Here is a 21,169-nt window from a genome sequence, read left to right as displayed (position 1 = left end):
CTATAATTAGGGGTCTACCAAGTTTCCAGCAAAAACACCTATTTCTGAGGAGTTTCACCATAAAAGATCACATTGGCTTTAATCAGTTGTGTAGTGCTCAAAAAAGCAGTTTTATCAGTTGCTGGTGCTTTTTTTGTACTACTGTATTATCAAAAAATTTTTCATTATATCTTCAAAATCCAGCTTCTATAAAGTAAATCAAATCACCTCATGACTTAGATTTTAGAACAAAGTAGAGACATCTGCAGTTATCAGTAAATTGCCACCTTTAATCCATCCTACAGTGCCCTGTGAAAGGGTCACAGAAAGACAGTTATGACTGTATGAAAATATGATTCTTGATACAGAATCTAAGTTATTTTCAATTTCCTTTGCTTTTATAAAGTCCATGATAACAATACTTAAATGCACTTTTTTTCCTGTGATACAATTAAAACCCAGTGTTATTTCTGTTGAACTTAAAATATAGTCCCTGGTCTGAATTAGACTTTAAATCATACTGTAAACATATATTTGGTATAATTTATTGATCATCATCCAGTTGCTCTAAAAGTGTTCTTCTGCACTTTTCCAATTCCCCTTCACTCAGTTCACTGCCAGAAGTATCCCAATTACCAGAATCCTTTCCAGTCTTTTTCTTAGGCGATTTGTGTTTTGATTCTGATCTTTGTCTAGTTCTGTCTTTTTCACTTTCCCAATCTTTTTCTTTTTTATCCTTCTCTCGCTCAGCATCGTATTCTGGAGAGTCAGATTTATGTCTCTTTTTCTTACTTTACTTCTTATGCTTTTTTGACTTTTTATAACTTCTCTCAGACTCTGCACTAGAAGAATGTTCTGAAGCAGAACGAGACTCTGATTGTTGTCTTTTTTTCTTTGAATGGCTATCATCATCATCTGAATCTGACCCCGATCGAGAGCGGGAACGTTCCCTATGATGTTTTTAGATTTCTTAGAATGTTTCTTGTTCTTTGAATGATGATGCTGACATTCATGCTCAAGCACATGCATAAAATCTTTAAATATTCGCTTTCTTTCAGATTCTAGAGTTATGTCCTCAAATGCTGGCTCTTTTACAAATCTCTCACGGATATCTTCCCAGACAGCATCCAATTCTATTGGAGGAGCAGCTTGTTTTAACATACTCTTAAATGCAGATTCTTTTCGTTTCATCTTCCGAGCCTCCTCTTTTTCTCTTTCACGTTCACGGGCTTCTGCCTTTTCGAGTAAACTATTGAAAGCCAATTTGATATTTCCAGCATCTAATGTAGTTGATCTTTTAGTTGAACTAATTATTGCCACAAAATCTTCAAAAGTGGTATTTACTTCAACTACAAATCCTTTATCCTTTAGAATGTCTTTTATTATCTTCTTCTCATCATGATAACGTGCTTTAAGATCCTCAACATAAAACTTGAAAAGATCAAGTGCAGTTGATCCTAATGAAAAAACAGGCTGACCAAGCATATTAGTGATTCTAATGTCAGAACTAATAGTTGGATACAATTCCATCCAAGATGACATAGAATGTAGTTGTCCATGTTCATGTAATTCATCTAAAAATATCTGGAAGGATTCCCGATTTTTTTGCTGTCATCTCCTTTCTCTCAGCAAACTCTTCTGTTTTTCTTCTTCTTCTTCCTTTTCTAAAGCCCGAATGTGTTCTTCAAAGCAAATTAATGCATCTTCTTTGTCCATGTTTTGTAACTCCTCATCTTCTGCAAAAGTTGGATTATCCATCAGATACTGCTGGGCTTCAGACCAAGTGGTAGAGTATGTTACATTAGCCATGTTGCCAAGTATGTTTTTTAAGGCTTCCCAGTTTCTCTTTCACAATTGCTTTGCTTGTTCCTTTTCCTTTTTTGAAAGAAAGAACAAAACATCTTCATAGATTTCAAGATGATCACGTTCTGATATTGCATTCCAAACTTCCATCTCTCCAAACATTTGCTCTGCTTTTTTTTATCTAGTTGTGGAAGTCATTTTCTCATGATTTTCAAGAAAACGCTGAAAGGTCTCTTTAGCCTCTTTGTACTTTGATCTTGCTTCTTCTTTTTCTTCTTTTTCTGTTTGGACTTTATAGGTATTAAAGGCTTGCTTTTTTTCACTTAACTTTGCCAAAGCACTGTACCGTGGATCATTAATAATCATTTTCATAGCTTGCTCCCATGAAGCATTCGATGGTACCCGCTTTTCTTTCAATAATTCTTTAAAGGCTTGCTTTGCCTCCTCCTTTGTATTCCAAGTATATGTTTTCTTTGCTGGTTGGCTCTCCTCCTCTTCTTTTTTGGGAGTAAAATCAGCTATAGTTTCTTGCTTCGATGTTTCTTCTCCAGTATTACTGGATACTTCCACACTTTGATCCTGAATAGCAGGGGTACTAGTAAGTTGTGCTTGTTCCTCAGTTGAAATAGTTACTGTATTCTCATTATCTACAACAGTAGCAACAATGGAAGTAACTTCTGGCTCAGGAAAAACTGGAACAGTTCCACTGACAGTATTAGAAGTAGAAGTGGAAGCATTAGCATTGGCCGCAGCAGCAGCAGCTGCTGCTTCTGCAGCAGCCATGGTGCTCATTGTCGTTGGAATTTCTGTTGTAGGGACTGGGGCTGTTGACGTTGTCGTGCACTCTTCTTGTTTACTGCTTTCTTCAGTTTTGATCATTGCATGCAGGTTTGATTTTGTAATAAGACTTCCAGCAACAACGGTATTCTGGTATCCTTCGAGATCCTCAAGTTCTTTAGGTTTGGCCCAGCGAGATTCTTCTGTTTGAGAATTGTAATAGTAAGGCTTTTCAGAATCTGATTTGTATTCCTTCCAGGGGCATTTAGATAAAAGTTGCTCAGCAGGTGTTTTAAGATCATCTGGTTTCTCCCAGGTAGACTGTTTGGTTTCAGTGTTGTAGTAGTAAGTCCTTCCATCAGGTGATTTATGTTCGGTCCACATAGATTTTGCACCAGATGCTGTACCTGCTGCTACATCCATACTATTTACTCCTGGCGGTAAGGCAGGCTGCATGTAAGCTGGACACATATGAGACATCATCATTCCAGGCATTACTGACGACATCATTCCAGGCATCTTCTCCCTCAGAGATCTCTGTAAATTCTGGAGGTGAAGACTAGTTAATCCTGTTTTACCTGACAAACTAATCTGCAAGTCCTAAATTAAATACAGCCGAATATCCTTGATTGGCCCAATGGAAACAGAAGGCCCCAGAAAAGAGAGAAGCATCTGGCAGTAGCAAATTGTTTTATTTTATCTTTTTGTCACATTGGTGGCCCTCCCACAGAGGGCATCATCTGAGGCATCATTCCCTGAGGGACAGAAGGAATATTTGCTCTCTGATTCATAGGGTGCATTCCCATCGGGGCATAATGCATGCCAGGGTGCCCCATCATGAGGCCTCCACGCTCAGCTCCCGTCCCTGGCCTCATCATCGGGCTCAGACTGCTCCGCAGGCGACCACTGCTGCTACCGGGTCTTCTGTGTTTTAAAGGCTTTCTTACTTCTAACTCTTATATGCCATTATAGGGCTAGAATTGACTGTTTCTACATTCTCCAAAGAAAGGGTTTCTGAACTGCTGCAAATACACATCAGTTTAACTCTGTACATTGAATGCACACATTGACAACCATTCTGCTATATAGCTCCGTTTTTGTTTTAGAGCCAGATATTTCACATTGCAACTGGAACTCCCTTTCACTCTGGAATGTCCCAACGCAGCTTTAGGAAGAAACGTGTTTCTACCTCGCTGAATCTAAACACAGATGCAATTTCCTAAAGGGAACCAACACACATCACATCAGTTTGTAAGAAGCGGGTCTTCTGTGTTTTAAACGCATACTTACTGCTAACACTTATATGCCAGTATAGCGTTCGAAATGACTGATTCTACATTCTCCAATTAAAGTGTTTCTGAATTGCTGCAAACACAGGTCAGTTTAACTCTCTAAACTGAATACACTCATTGACAAACATTCTGCTAGATTGCTCCATTTTTGTTTTAGAGCTAGATATTTCACATTGCAGCCTGAACTCACTTTCACTCTGGAATGTCCAAACGCAGCTTTTGGAAGAATCGTGTTTCTAACTCGCTGAATCTAAGCATAGTTGCAACTTCCTAAAAGGAAACAACACACAGCAGATCAGTTTGTAAGAAGCCGGTCTTCTGTGCTTTAAAGGCATTCTTATTGCTAACTCCTATATGCCACTATAGGGCTGGAAATGACTGTTTCTACATTCTCCAAAGAAAGGGTTTCTGAACTGCTGCAAACACACGTCAGTTTAACTGTGTAAGTTGAAAGGACACATTGACAACCATTCTGCTAGAAAGCTCCGTTTTTGTTTTAGAGCCAGATATTTCACATTGCAGCCTGAACTCACTTTCACTCTGGAATGCCCAAACGCAGCTTTTAGAAGAAACGTGTTAGTAACTCGCTGAATCTAAACATAGACGCAACTTCCTAAAATGAAACAAGAGTCATCAGATCAGTTTGTAAGAACCGGGTCTTCTGTGTTTTAAAGGCATTCTTACTGCTAACTCTTATAGGCCACTATACGGCTGGAAATGACTGTTTCTACATTCTCCAAAGAATGGGTTTCAGAACTGCTGCGAACACATGTCAGTTTAACTCTTTAAGTTGAATATACACATTGACAACCATTCTGCTCGATATCGCCTTTTTTGTTTTAGGGCCAGATATTTCACATTACAGCCTGAAATCCCTTTCACTCTGGAAAGTCCAAACGCAGCTTTTGGAATAAACGTGTTTCTAACTCGCTGAAACTAAACATAGATGCAACTTCCTAAAAGGAACCAACACAAAGCAGATCAGTTTGTAAGAAGCAGGTCTTCTGTGTTTTAAAGGCATTCTTACTGCTAACTCTTATATGCCACTATAGGGCTGGAAATGACTGTTTTTACATTCTCCAAAGAAAGGGTTTCTGAACTGCTGCAAACACACTTCAGTTTAACTCTGTAAGTTGAATGCACACACTGACAACCATTCTGCTAGATAGCTCCGCTTTTGTTTTAGAGCCAGATATTTCACATTAGAGCCTGGACTCCCTTTCACTCTGGAATGTCCAAACGCAGCTTTTGGAAGAAACGTGTTTCTAACTCGCTGAACCTAAACATAGTTGCAACTTCCTAAAAGGAAAAAACACACAGCAGATCAGTTTGTAAGAAGCGGGTCTTCTGTGTTTTAAAGGTATTCTTACCTCTAACTCTTAAATGCCATTATAGGGCTGGAAATGACTGTTTCTACATTCTCCAACGAAAGGGTTTCTGAACTGCTGCAAACACACATCATTTTAACTCAGTAGGTTGAATGTACGCATTGAAAACCATTCTGCTATATAGCTCTGTTTTTGTTTTAGAGCCAGATATTTCACATTGCAACCTGAAATCCCCTTCACTCTGGAATGTCCAAACGCAGCTTTTGGAAGAAACTTGTTTCTACCTTGCTGAATCTAAACACAGATGCAAATTCCTTGACATAACCAGCACACATCACATCAGTTTGTAAGAAGCAGGTCTTCTGTGTTTTAAGCGCATTCTTACTGCTAACTCTTATATGCCACTAAAGCGTTGGAAATGACTGTTTCTACATCCTCCAATTAAAGGGTTTCTGAACTTCTGCGAATACACATCAGTTTCACTCTGTAAAGTAAATACATTCATTGACAAACATTCTGCTAGATGGCTCCATTTTTGTTTTAGAGCTAGATATTTCACATTGCAGCCTGAACTCCCTTTCACTCTGGAATGTCCAAACACGGCTTTTGGAAGAAAGGTGTTTCTAACTCGCTGAAACTAAACATAGATGCAACTTCCTAAAAGGAATCAACACAGAGCAGATCAGTTTGTAGGAAGCGGGTCTTCTGTGTTTTCAAGGCATTCATACTGCTAACTCTTATATGCCACTATAGGGTTCAAAATGACTGTTTCTATATTCTTTTAAAAAGGGTTTCTGAACTGTTGCAAAGACACGTCAGTTTCACTCTGTAAGTTGAATGCACACATTGACAACCATTCTGCTAGAGAGCTCCATTTTTGCTTTGGAGCCAGATATTTCACATTACAGCCTGAACTCCCTTTCACTCTGGAATGCCCAAATGCAGCTTTTGGAAGAAACTTGTTAGTAACTCGCTGAATCTAAACATAGATGCAACTTCCTAAAAGGAACCAACACACAGCAGATCAGTTTGTAAGAAGCAGGTCTTCTGTGATTTCAAGGCATTCTTACTACTAACTCTAATATGCCACCAAATGGCTGGAAAAGACTGTTTTTAAATCCTCTAAAGAAAGGGTTTCTGAACTGCTACAAAAACATATCATTTTAACTCGGTAGATTGAATGCACACACTGACAACCATTCTGCTAGATAGCTCCGCTTTTGTTTTAGAGCCAGATATTTCACATTACAGCCTGAACTCCCTTTCAGTCTGGAATGTCCAAACGCCGCTTTTGGAAGAAACGTGTTTCTACCTCGCTGAATCTAAACATAGTTGCAACTTCCTAAAACGAAACAACACACAGCAGATCAGTTTGTAAGAAGGGGGTCTTCTGTGTTATAAAGGCATTCTTACTGCTAACTCTTATATGCCACTATAGGGCTGGAAATGACTGTTTCTACATTCGCCAAAGAATGGGTTTCGGAACTGCTGCTAACACACGTCAGTTTAACTCTTTAAGTTGAATATACACATTGACAACCATTCTGCTAGATATCTGCTTTTTTGTTTTAGAGCCAGATATTTCACGTTACAGCCTGAACTCCCTTTCACTCTGGAAAGTCCAAACGCAGCTTTTGGAAGAAAAGTGTTTCTAACTCGCTGAAACTAAACATAGATGCAACTTCCTAAAAGGAACCAACACACAGCAGATCAGTTTGTAAGAAGCGGGTCTTCTGTGTTTTCAAGGCATTCTTACTGCTAACTCTTTTATGCCACTATAGGACTGGAAATGACTGTTTCTACATTCTCTAAAGAAAGGGTTTCTGAACTGCTTCAAACACACATCATTTTAACTCTGTAAATTGAATGCACACACTGACAACCATTCTGCTAGATAGCTCCGCCTTTGTTTTAGAGCCAGATATTTCACATTACAGCCTGAACTCCCTTTCACTCTGGGAGGTCCAAACGCAGCTTTTGGAAGAAAGGTGTTTCTAACTCGCTGAATCTAAACATAGTTGCAACTTCCTAAAAGGAAACAACACACAACATATCAGTTTGTAAGAAGCGGGTCTTCTGCCTTTTAAAGGCTTTCTTACTACTAATTCTTATATGCCATTATAGGGCTGGAAATGACTGTTTCTACATTCTCCAAAGAAAGGGTTTCTGAACTGCTGCAAACACACATCATTTTAACTCTGTAGGTTGAATACACACATTGACAACCATTCTGCTATATAGCTCCATTTTTGTTTTAGAGCTAGATATTTCACATTGCAGCCTGAAACTTTCACTCTGGAATGTCCAAACGCAGCTTTTTGAAGAAACGCGTTTCTAACTCGCTGAATCTAAACATACTTGCAACTTCCTAAAAGGAAGCAACACACAGCAGATCAGTTTCTAAGAAGCGGGTCTTTTCTGTTTTGAAGGCATTCTGACTGCGAACCCTTATATGCCACTATAAGGCTATAATTGACTGCTTCTACATTCTCCAAATAACGGGTTTCTGAACTGCTGCAAACAGACATCAGTTCAAATTTGTAGGTTTAATGCACACATCGACAAACATTCTGCTAGATAGCTCCGTTTTGGATTTAGATCCAGATATTTCTCATTACAGCCGGTATTCCCATCCACTCAGGAATGTCCAAACGCAGCTTGTAGAAGAAACGAGTTTCTAAATCGCTGAATCTAAGCATAGATGCAACTTTCTAAAAGGACCCAACACACAGCAGATCAGTTTGTCAGAAGCTGGTCTGCCGTGCTTTAAACACATTCTTAGTGCTGACTCTTATATGCCACTATAGGGCTGGAAATGACTGTTTCTACATTCTCCAAGGAAAGGGTTTCTGAACTGCTGGAAACAAACATCAGTTTAAATCTGTAAGTTTAATGCACACATCGGCAACCATTCTGCTAGATAGCTCCTTTTTTTTTTAGCACCAGATATTTCTCATTACAGCCTATACTCCCATCCACTCTGCAATGTCAAAACGCAGCTTTTAGAAGAAATGTGTTTATAGCCCCCTGAATCTAAACATAGTTGCAACTTCCTAAAAGGAACCAACACTCAGTAGATAGGTTTGTAAGAAGCGAGTCTTCTGTGTTTTAAAGGCATTCTTACCGTTAACTCTAATATGCCACTAAAGGACTGTAAATGACAGCTTCTACATTCTACAAAGAAAGGGTTTCTGAACTTCTGAAATACAAATCAGTTTAACTCTGTAAGTTGAATGCACACATTGACAAGCATTCTGCTGGATAGCTCCGTTTTTATTTTAGAGTCAGATATTTCTCTTTACATCCTGTACTCCCATCCACTCTAGAATATCCAAACCTAGCTTTTAGAAGAAATGTTTTTCTATCTGGCAGAATCTAAACATAGTTGCAACTTCCTAAAAGGAACCAACACACAGCGGATCAGTTTGTAAGTAGGGGTCTTCTGTGTTTTAAACGCATTCTTACTGCAAACTCTTATATGCCACTCTAGGGCTGGAAATGACTGTTTCTACATTCTCCAAAGAATGGGTTTTTGAACTGCTTAAATACAAATCAGTTTAACTCTGTAATTTGAATGCACACATTGACAACCATTCTGCTGGATAACTTTGTTTTTGTTTTAGAGCCAGAGACTTCTCATTACAGCCTGTACTCCCATCCAGTCTCAAATGTCGAAATGCAGCTTTTAGAAGAAACGTGTTTCTAACTCACCGAATCTAAATACAGATGCAACCACCTAAAAGAACCAACGCATAGCAGATCAGTTTGTAAGAACCCTGTCTTCTGTGTTTTAAACGCATTCTTACTGCTAACTCTGATAAGCCATTATAGGGCTGGAAATGACTGTTTCTACATTCTCCAAAGAAATGGTTTCTGAACTGCTGCAAACACCCATCAGTTTAACTCTGTAAGTTGAATGCACACATTGACCACCATTCTGCTAGATAGCTCTGTTTTGGTTTTAGAGCCAGGTATTTCTCATAACAGCCTGTATTCCCATCCACTCTGGAATGTCCAAACGCAGCCGTTGGAAGAAACATGTTTCTAACTCGCAGAATCTAAACATAGATGCAACTTCCTAAAAGGAACCAATGCAAAGCAAATCGGTTTTTAAGAAGCAGGTCTTCTGTGTTTTAAACGCATTCTTACTGCTAACTCTTATATACACACTATAGGGCTATCATTGACTCTTTCTACATTCTGCAAATAACGGATTTCTGAACTGCTGCAAACACACATCAGTTCAAATTTGTAGGTTTAATGCACACATCGACAACCATTCTGCTAGATAGCTCCGTTTTGCTTTTAGAGCCAGATATTTCTCATTACAGCCAGTATTCCCATCCACTCAGGAATGTTGAAACGCAGCTTGTAGAGGAAACGTGTTTTGGAGAATGCTGGGAAGATGGCCACCTAAGAACAGCTAAGGATTTCATCTCCCAGTAAAAGTGCAGAGGGTGAGTGGACGCCGCATTTCCAGACGAACTCTTATTGCCCACAGACCAGGAGATACCCAGGCAGAGGGGTCGCCAGCGTCGCAGTCCCAGCCGGTGTGGCTGTTTTGGCCCCCGTGGGGCTGATTCCGCCCACGCGGCTGCTGTGACCACTCCCTGTTGCTGTGGTTCTCTGTACAAAAGCCACTGGTCTGGGAGCCCTCTTAGCTGGCGAGCAGAGCCCCGAGACGGCAGAGTTGCCCATTCATCTGAAATAGCGAGCCAGGCCAGGAGATTCCTAGGCAAAAAATCCGCCAGGAGACAGCGCCGCTGTTCGAGCCGACTCCGTGAGTCACAGCACCGGAGATCCCGGCGCCTTTTCAACAAGCGACCAGAACGCAGGGTCGTTCAACTTAAAAGAAAAGACTCTGAGTCAGGGAGCCAGGTGATCAGGCTCGGTTAGTCCCACCCCTCCACCCCCAACAACAACGAAAACAAAAACAGTAATTGGAAACCCTCTGGGTTGAGCCCTTCAAACCAAGCACAGCTGAACCAGGAGGGTCCGGCTCGGTGTGTGAGGGGCTTCCGCCATTACTGAGACGCTCCACCGCTACGGAGGCAGGCTGCCTTTGCTGAGGCAACCCACCATTGCCGAGGCAACCTGTCACAACAGAGAGAGTCCGCCATAACAGAGGCGGGGCCACCATTGCTCAGTTCTAACTACTCCCATATAAAAAGGACCACAGGGAAGAGCTCAGGGCAGCTGGGCGGAGTCCACAGCAGCTCAGCAAAGCCCCTGCGGGCAGGCAGTGACTAGGCCTGCTGCTAGCTGGTCGGGTCCGACCTGAAAGAAAAATCAAAAAAGGCAGTAGTGGAAGGGAAACTCATAAAGCACCAACTCCCTGGGACAGAGACAGACAACAGGTGGATAAACCCACAAAAATGGGAGGAAACCCACGCAAAAAGGATGAAAACTCCCGAAACTGGAACACCTTTCCTCCTAAAAGGGATCACAACTCCTCACCAGCAAGTGAACAAGACTGGATGGACAAGGAGGGTGATGAAATGACAGAATCAGACTTCAGAAGGTGGGTAGTAAGAAACTACGGTGAGCTAAGAGAACATGTTCTAACCGAACGCAAAGAAAATAGGAACCTTGGAAAAAGATTGGACGAACTGTTGACGAGATTGGACAGCATAGAGAGGAGTATAAGTGAATTGATGGAGCTGAAAAACGCAACACGAGAACTTCGTGAAGCATGCACAAACTTCAACAGCCGAATTGACCAAGCAGAAGAAAGGATATCAGAGGTCGAAGACCAACTCAATGAAATAAAAAGAGAAGGCAAGAACAGAGAAAAAAGCACAAAAAGGAATGAACAAAATCTTCAAGAAATGTGGGACTATGTGAAAAGACCTAATCTACGTCTGATAGGTGTACCTGAATGTGATGAAGAGAATGAATCCAAGCTGGAAAATACTCTTCAGGATATTATCCAGGAAAACTTCCCCAACCTAGCAAGGCAGACCAATATTCAAATCCAGGAAATACAGAGAACACCACAAAGATATTCCTCAAGAAGAGCAAGCCCAAGGCACATAATCGTCAGATTCACCAGGGTTGAAATGAAAGAGAAAATGCTAAGGGCAGCCAGAGAGAAAGGTCAGGTTACCCACAAAGGGAAGCCCATTAGACTCACAGCAGATCTCTCAGCAGAAACCCTACAATCCAGAACAGATTGGGGGCCAATATTCAACATCCTTAAAGAAAAGAACTTTCAACCCAGAATCTCCTATCTAGCCAAACTAAGCTTCATAAGTGAAGGAAAAATAAAATCCTTTGTGAACAAGCAAGCACTCAGAGATTTCATCACCATCAAACCTGCTCTACAAGAACTCCTGAAAGAGGCTCTACACACATAAAGGAACAACGAGTACCAGCCACTCCAAAAACACACCAAATGGTAAAAGAGCATCAACACAATCAAGAAGCTGCATCAACTAATCAACAAAACAGCCAGGTAGCATCAAAATGACAGTATCAAATTCACACATAACAATACTATCCCTAAATATCAATGGACTAAATGCCCCAATCGAAAGACACAGACTGGCAAATTGGATAAAAAGCCAAAATCCAACAGTGTGCTGTATCCAGGAAACCCATCTTACATGCAAGGATACACAAAGGCTCAAAATAAAGGGATGGAGGAAGATCTACCAAGCAAATGGAGAGAGTAGCAATTCTCATCTCTGATAAAATAGACTTTAAAGCAACAAAGATCAAAGGAGACAAAGAAGGACATTACATAATGGTAAAAGGATCACTGCAACAAGAAGAGCTAACGATCCTAAATATATACACACCCAATACAGGAGCACCCAGAAACATAAGGCAAGTTCTTAATGACTTACAAAGAGACTTAGACTCCCACACAATAATAGTGGGAGACTTTAACACCCCATTGTCAATATTAGATCAACCTGACAGAAAATCAACAAGGATACCCAGGACCTGAATACAGACCTGGAACAAGCAAACCTAATAGACCTTTACAGAACACTCCACCCCAAATCCACAGATTATACATTCTTCTCAGCACCACATCACACCTACTCTAAAATTGACCACATAATTGGCAATAAATCACTCCTCAGCAAATGCAAAAGAACAGAAATCATAACAAACAGTCTCTCAGACCACAGTGCAATCAAAATAGAACTCAGAATGCAGAAACTAACTCAGAACTGCACAGCTTCATGGAAACTGAACAACTTGCTCTTGAATGTTGACTGGATAAACAATGAAATGAAGGCAGAAATAAAGATGTTCTTCGAAACCAATGAGAACGAAGACACAACATACCAGAATCTCTGGGACACATTTAAAGCAGTCTCTAGAGGAAAATATATAGCAAGAGTGCCCACAAGAGAAGAAAGGAGAGATCTAAAATTGACACCCTATCAAAAAAATGGGAAGAGCTAGAGGAGCAAGATCCAAAAACCTCAAAACCTAGCAGAAGACAGAAAATAACTAAGATCAGAGCAGAACTGAAAGAAACAGAGACACAAAAAACTCTTCAAAAAAATCAATAAATCCAGGAGCTGGTTTTTTGAAAAGATCAACGAAATAGACAGACTACTATCCAGATTAATAAAAAAGAAAAGGGAGAATAACCAAATTGACGCAATAAAAAACGATAAAGGGGATATCACCACAGATTCCACAGAAATTCAAACCATCATCAGAGATTATTACAAACAACTCTATGCACATAAACTAGTAAACCTGGAAGAAATGGATAAATTCCTGGACACCGGCATCCTCCCAAGCCTAAACCTGGAAGAAGCCAAAACCCTGAATAGACCAATAACTTGGTCTGAAGTCGAGGCAGCAATAAAGAGCCTACCACCCAAAGAAAGCCCAGGTCCAGATGGGTTCACAGCTGAATTCTACCAGACATACAAAGAGGAGCTGATACCATTCCTTCTGAAACTATTCCAGACAATCCAAAAAGAGGGAATCCTTCCCAAATCATTTTACGAGACCAACATCATCCTGATACCAAAACCCGGCAGAGACTCAACAAGAAAAGAAAATTTCAGGCCAATATCCATGATGAACATAGATGCAAAAATCTTCAATAAAATACTGGCAAATCGATTGTAACAGCATATCAAAAAGCTCATCCACCATGATCAAGTAGGATTCATCCCGGGGATGCAAGGCTGGTTCAACATACGCAAGTCCATAAACGTAATTCACCACATAAACAGTTTAGAACCAAAGACAAAACCACATGATTATCTCAATTGATGCAGAGAAGGCTTTTGACAAAATTCAACAACGCTTTATGCTAAAAACCCTCAACAAACTAGGTATTGACGGAACGTACCTCAAAACAATAAAAGCTATTTACAACAAACCAACAGCCAATATCATACTGAATGGGCAAAAACTGGAAGCATTCCCTTTGAAATCTGGCACTAGACAAGGGTGCCCTCTCTCACCACTCCTATTCAATATAGTACTGGAAGTTCTAGCCAGAGCAATCAGGCAAGAAAAAGAAATAAAGGGTATCCAAATTGGAAAGAAGGAAATCAAATTGTCTCTATTTGCAGATGAATGACATGATTGTATATCTGGAAGACCCCATCATCTCAGCCCAAAATCTCCTGAAACTGATAAACAACTTCAGCAAAGTCTCAGGATACAAAATCAACGTGCAAAAATCACAAGCATTCCTATACACCAGTAATAGACTTCAAGAGAGCCAAATCAAGAACGAACTGCCATTCACAATTGCTACAAAGAGAATAAAGTACCTAGGAATACAACTAGCAAGGATCGTAAAGGACCTCTTCAAGGAGAACTACAAGCCATTGCAAAATGAAATAAGAGAGGATACAAACAGATGGAGAAACATTCCAGGTTCATGGTTAGGAAGAATCAACATCATGAAAATGGCCATACTGCCCAAAGAAATTTACAGATTCAACGCTATTCCCATCAAGCTACCAATGACCTTCCTCACAGAACTGGAAAAAAACACCTTAAACTTCATATGGAACCAAAAGAGAGCCCGCATAGCCAAGTCAATTCTAAGCAAAAAGAACAAAGCAGGAGGCATCACACTACCGGACTTCAAACTATACTACAAGGCTACAGTAATCAAAACAGCATGGTACTGGTACCAAAACAGAGATATAGACCAATGGAACAGAACAGAGGCCTCAGAGGAAATACAACATACCCACAACCATCTGATCTTCGACAAACCTGACAAAAACAAGCAATGGGGAAAGGACTCCCTATTTAATAAATGGTGTTGGGAAAACTGGCTAGCCATGTACAGAAAGCAGAAACAGGATCCCTTCCTGACACCTTACACCAAAATTAACTCCAGATGGATTAAAGACTTAAACATCAGACCAAATACCATAAAAACCTTACAAGAAAATCTAGGCAAAACCATTCAGGACATAGGTGTAGGCAAGGACTTCATGACCAAAACGCCAAAAGCAATGGCAACAAAAGCCAAAATAGACAAATGGGACCTAATCAAACTCCACAGCTTCTGCACGGCAAAAGAAACAGTCAGTAGAGTGAATCGGCAACCAACAGAATGGGAAAAAATTTTTGCAGCCTACCCATCTGACAAGGGGCTGATATCCAGAATTTACAAAGAACTAAAGCAGATCTACAAGAAAAAAACAAACAAGCCCATTCAAAAATGGGCGAAGGATATGAACAGAAACTTTACAAAAGAAGACATACAGGAGGCCAACAAACATATGAAAAAATGCTCATCATCACTGGTCATCAGAGAAATGCAAATCAAAACCACGTTGAGATACCATCTCACACCAGTAAGAATGGCGATCATTAAAAAATCAGGAAACAACAGATGCTGGATAGGATGTGGAGAAATAGGAACACTTTTACACTGTTGGTGGGAATGTAAATTAATTCAACCATTGTGGAAGACAGTGTGGCGATTCCTCAAGGACCTAAAAATAGAAATCCCATTTGACCCAGCAATCCCATTACTGGGTATATATCCAAAGGATTATAAATCATTCTACTACAAGGACACGTGCACACGAATGTTCATTGCAGCACTGTTTAGAATAGCAAAGACCTGGAACCAACACAAATGCCCAACGATGATAGACTGAATAGGGAAAATGTGGCACATATACACCATGGAATATTACGCAGCCATCAAAAACGATGAGTTCACGTCCTTTGTAGGGACATGGATGAACCTGGATACCATCATTCTCAGCAAACTGACACAAGAGCAGAAAATCAAACACCGTATATTCTCACTCATAGGCGGGTGTTGAAAAATGAGAACACATGGACACAGGGAGGGAAGCACTACACACTGGGGTCCGTTGGGGGGAAATGGGGGAAGGGAAGGGGGGGTGGGGAGGTGGGAAGAGATAGCATGGGGAGAAATGACAGATACAGGTGAGGGGACGGAAGGCAGCAAACCACACTGCCATGTGTGTACCTATGCAACAATCTTGCATGTTCATCACATGTACCCCAAAACCTAAAATGCAATAAAAGAAAAAAAAACGGAGCTATCTAGCAGATTGGTTGTCAAAGAGTACATTCAACTTACAGAGTTAAACTGATGTGAGTATTAAGTAATTCAGAAACCCTTTCTTTCGAGAGTCTAAAAATAGATGTTTCCAGCCGCATACTGCCATATGAGAATTAGCAGTAAGACTGCGTTTTAAACACAAAGGAAACGTTTCTCTCAAATTGCTCTGCTGTGACTTCGTTCACCTCAGCAAGCTGCATCTATGTTTACATTCAGTGAGTTAGTCACACGTTTTTTCTAAAAAGTGCGTTGGGATATTCCAGAGTGAATGGGACTATATGCTGTAAAGAGAAATATCTGGCTTTAAAGCAAAAACGGAGCGGTCTATCAGATTGGTTGTCAAAGAGTATATTCAACTTACACAGTTACACTGATGTGAGTATGAAGTAATTCAGAAACGCTTTCTTCGGAGAGTCTAGAAATAGATGTTTCCAGCCGCATACTGCCATATGAGAATTAGCAGTAAGATGCATATATGTTTAGATTCAGTGAGTTATTCACACGTTGTTTCTAAAAAGCTGTGTTTGGATATTACAGAGTTAATGGGACTTTAGGCCACAATGAGAAATATCGGGCTCTAAAACTAAAATGGAGCTATCTATCAGATTGAATGTCAAACTGTACATTCAACTTACACAGTTAAATTGATGTGTGTATGAAGTGTTTCAGAATCCCTTTCTTTGGAGAGTCTAGAAATACATGTTTCCAGCTGTATACTGCCTTATGAGAATTAGCAGTAAGATGCATTTATGTTTAGATTCAGTGAGTTAGTCACACGTTTCTTCTAAAAGCTGCGTTTGGATATTCCAGAATGAATGGGACTATAGGCTGTAGTGAGAAATATCTGGCTCTAAAACTAAAACGGAGCTATCTAGCAGATTGGTTGTCAAAGTGAACATTGAACTTACAGAAGTAAACTGATGTGTGTATGAAGCGTTTCAGAAAACCTTTCCTTGGAGAGTCTCGAAATAGATGTTTCCAGCCATATAGTGCCATATGAGAATTAGCGGTAAGACTGTGTTTTAAACACAGAGGAAACGTTTCTCTCAAATTGCTCTGCTTTGAGTTTGTTCATTTTAGGAAGCTGCATCTATGTTGAGATTCAGTGAGTTCGTCAAACGTTTCTTCTAAAGGCTGCGTTTGGATATTCCAGAGTGAATGGGACTAAAAGCTGTAATGAGAAATATCTGGCTCAAAAAAAAAAAAAATGAACGGAGCTATCTAGCAGATTCGTTTTCAAAGTGTATATTCAACTGACACAGTTAAACTCATGTGTGTATGAAGCGTTTCAGAATCCCTTTCTTTGGAAAGTCTAGAAGTAGGTGTTTCCAGCCGCATACTGCCATATGAGAATTAGCAGTAAGTCTGCTTTTTAAACGCAGAGGAATAGTTTCCCTCAAATTTCTGCTGTGAGTTCATTCACCTTAGGAAACTGCATCTACATTTAGATTCAGTGAGTTAGTCACACTTTTCTTCTAAAAGCTGCGTTTGGATATTCCAGAGTGAATGGGACTATAGGCTGTAATGAGAAATATCTGGCTCTAAAACAAAAACGGAGCTATCTAACAGATTGGTTGTCAAAGTGTACATTCAACATACAGAGTTTAACTGATGTGTGTAAGAAGTGTTTCAGAACCCCTTTATTTGGAGAGTCTACAAATAGATGATTCCAGCCGTATACTGCCATATGAGAATTAGCAGTAAGACTGCGTTTCAAACACAGAGAAAACGTTTCTCTCAAATTGCTCTGCCATGAATTCGGTCACCTCAGGAAGCAGCATCTATGTTTTGATTCAGTGAGTGAGTTACACGTTTCTTCTAAAACCTGCGTTTGGATATTCCAGAAGGAATGAGACTATAGGCTGTAATGAGAAATATCTGGCTCTAAAAAAAAAAAAAAACGGAGCTATCTAGAAGATTTGTTGTCAAAGTGTACATTAAACTTACAAAGGTAAACTCATGTGTGTATGAAGCGCTTCAGAAACCTTTTCTTTGGAGAGTGTAGAAATAGATACTTCAAGCCATAAATTGCCATATGAGAATTAACAGTAAGACTGCATTTTAAACACAGAGGAAACGTTTCTCTCAAATTGCTCTGCTTTGAGTTCGTTCACCTTAGGAAGCTGCATCTATGTTTAGATTCAGTGAGTTAGTCACACGTTTCTTCTAAAAGCTGCGTTTGGATATTACAGAGGGAATGGGACTATAGGCTGTAATGAGAAATATCTGGCTCTAAAACTAAAACGGAGCTATCTAGGAGATTGATTGTCAAAGTTACATAAAATTTACAGAGCTGAACTGATGTGTGTATGAAGCGCTTCAGAAACCATTTTTTTGGAGAGGCTAGAAATAGATGTTTCCAGCCATATACTTCCATATGAGAATTGGCAGTAAGTCTGCGTTTTAAACACAGAGAAAACTTTTCTCTCAAATTGCTCTGCTGTCAGTTCCTTCACCTTAGGAAGCTGCATCTATGTTTAGATTCAGTGTGTTATTCTCACGATTCTTCAAAAAGTTGTGTTTGTGTATTCCATATGAATGGGACTATAGGATTTAATGAGAAATATATGGCTCTAAAACTAAAACGGAGCTATCTAGCAGATTGGTTGTCAAAGAGTACATTCAACTTACAGAGTTAAACTGATGTGTATGAAGCGTTTCAGAAACCCTTTCTTTGGAGATTCTAGAAATAGATGTTTCCAGCCGTATACTGCCATATGAGAATTAGCAGTAAGACTGTGTTTTTAACAGAGAGGAAATGTTTGTTTCAAATTGATCAGCTGTGAATTAGTTAACCTTAGGAAGCTGCATCTATGTTTAGATTCAGTGAGTTAGTCACACGTTTCTTCTAAAACCTGCATTTGGATATTCCAGAGTGAATGGGACTGTAGACCTCAATGAGAAATATCTGTCTCTAAAAAAAAACGGAGCTATCTAGCAGATTGTTGTCAAAGTGTACATTCAACTTACAGAGTTAAACTGATGTGTGTATGAAGCATTTCAGAAACCCTTTCTTTGGAGAGTCTAGAAATAGATGTTTCCACCCGTATACTGCCATATGAGAATTAGCAGTAAGACTACGTTTTAAACACAGAGGGAACGTTTCTCTCAAATTGCTCTGCTGTGAGTTCATTCACCTTAGGAATCTGCATCTATGTTTAGATTCTGTGAGTTAGTCACACGTTTCTTCTAAAAGCTGCGTTTGGATATTCCAGAGTGGATGGGACTATAGGCTGTATTGAGAAATATCTGGCTCTAAAATAAGAATGAAGCTATCTATCAGAATGGTTGTCAAAGTGAACATTGAACTTACAGAAGTAAACTGATGTGTGTATGAAGCGTTTCAGGAACCCTTTCTTTGGAGAGTCTAGAAATAGATGTTTCCTGCCGCATACTGCCATGTGAGAATTAGCAGTAAGACTGCGTTTTAAACACAGAGGAAACGTTTCTCTCAAATTGCTCTGCTGTGGGTTCGTTCACCTTAGGAAACTGCCTCTGCATTTAGATTCAGTGAGTTAGCCACACGTTTCTTCTAAAATATGTTTTTGGATATTCCCGAGGGAATGGGACTATAACCTGTAAGGAGAAATATCTGGTATTCAAAAAAAAAACGGAGCTATCTAGCAGATTGGTTGTCAAAGAGTACATTCAACTTACAGAGTTAAACTGATGTGAGTATTAAGTAATTCAGAAACCCTTTCTTTGGAGAGTCTAAAAATAGATGTTTCCAGCCGCATACTGCCATATGAGAGTAAGACTGCGTTTTAAACACAGAGGAAACGTTTTTCTCAAATTGCTCTGCTGTGAGTTCTTTCACCTTAGGAAACTGCATCTATGCTTAGATTCAGTGAGTTAGTCTCACTTTTCTTCTAAAAGCTGCGTTTGGGTATTCCAGAGTGAATGGGACTATAGGCTGTAAAGAGAAATATCTGGCTCTAAAACAAAAACGGAACTATCTAACAGATTGGTTGTCAAAGTGTACATTCAACTTACAGAGTTAAACTGATGTGTGGATGAAGGGTTTCATTAACCCTTTCTTTGGAGACTCCAGAAGTAGATGTTTTCAGCCATATGCCGCCATATGAGAATTGGCAGTAAGATTGTGTTTAAACAGAGAAGAAACGTTTCTCTCAAATTCCTCTGCTGTGAGTTCGTTCACGTTAGGAAGCTGCATCTATGTTTAGATTCAGTGAGTTAGTCACACGTTTCTTCTAAAAGCTGCGTTTGGATATTCCAGAGGGAATGGGAGTATAGGCTGTAATGAGAAATATGTGGCTCTAAAACCAAAACGGAGCTATCTAGCAGATTGGTTGTCAAAGAGTACATTCAACTTACAGAGTTAAACTGATGTGAATATGAAAGTAATTCAGAAACCCTTTCTTTGGAAAGTCTAGAAATAGATGTTTCCAGCCGTATACTGCCGTATGACAATTAGAAGTACAACTGCGTTTTAAACACAGAGGAAACGTTTCTCTCGAATTGCTCTGCTGTGAATTCGATCAACTTAGGAAGCTTCATCTATGTTTAGATTCAGTGAGTTAGTCACAAGTTTCTTCTAAAAGCTGCTTTGAATATTCCAGAGTGAATGAGACTTTAGGCTGTAATGAGAAATATCTGGCTCCAAAACAAAAACGGAGCTATCTAGCAGATTGGTTGTCAAAGTGCACATTCAACTTACAGAGTTAAACTGATGTGTGTATGAAGTGTTTCAGAAACCCTTTCTTTGGAGATTCTAGAAAAAGATGTTTCCGTGCGTATACAACCAAATGAGAATCAGTAGTAAGACTGAGTTTTAAACACAGAGGAAACGTTTCTCTCAAATTCCTCTGCTGTGAGATCGTTCACTTTAGGAAGCTGCATCTATGCTTAGATTCAGAGAGATAGTCACACGTTTTTTTGAAAGCTACCTTTGGATATCCCAGAGTGAATGGGACTATAGGCTGTAATAAGAAATGTCTGGCTCTAAAACAAAAACGGAGCTTTGTATCAGATTGGTTGTCAAAGTGTATTTTCAACTAACAGAGATAAATTTAGGTGTGTATGAAGCGATTCAGAAACCCTTCCTTTGGAGAGTCTAAAAGTAGATGTTTCCAGCCATATACTGCCATATGTGAATTAGCAGTAAGACTGCGTTTTAAACACAGAGAAAACGCTTCTCTCAAATTATTCTGCTGTGAGTTCGTTCGCCTTAGGAAGCTGCATCTATGTTTAGATTCAGTGTGTTATTCACACGATTCTTTAAAAGTTGTTTGTGTATTCCAGAGTGAATGGGACTACAGGCTGTAACGAGAAATATCTGGCTCTAAAACTAAAACGTAGCGATCTAGCAGATTGGATGTCAAAGTGTACCTTCAACTTACAGAGATAAACTGACGTGTGTATGAAGCGTTTCAGAAAACCTTTCTATGGAGAGTCTCGAAATTGATGTTTCCAGCCGTATA

The 21,169-nt window shown here is 39.7% G+C and overlaps 1 protein-coding gene across 1 annotated transcript; it reads right to left on the bottom strand.

Annotated features, from left to right (window-relative positions):
* Window positions 1-429: 429 nt before the first annotated feature.
* On the bottom strand, window positions 430-3,461 carry LOC141582258 (pre-mRNA-processing factor 40 homolog A-like). Its single transcript, XM_074390056.1, is given in 3 exon segments — window positions 430-942; window positions 945-3,085; window positions 3,271-3,461. Coding segments are annotated over 3 exon segments (2,727 nt in total). The 5' UTR covers window positions 3,438-3,461; the 3' UTR covers window positions 430-523.
* Window positions 3,462-21,169: the final 17,708 nt, after the last annotated feature.

This window comes from Saimiri boliviensis, chromosome 19 (genome assembly GCF_048565385.1).
Source record: "Saimiri boliviensis isolate mSaiBol1 chromosome 19, mSaiBol1.pri, whole genome shotgun sequence".
Classification (NCBI taxonomy): Eukaryota; Metazoa; Chordata; class Mammalia; order Primates; family Cebidae; genus Saimiri; species Saimiri boliviensis.
The sequence above is the reverse complement of the archived record's forward strand: the minus strand, read 5'-3'. Positions and strand labels throughout refer to the sequence as shown.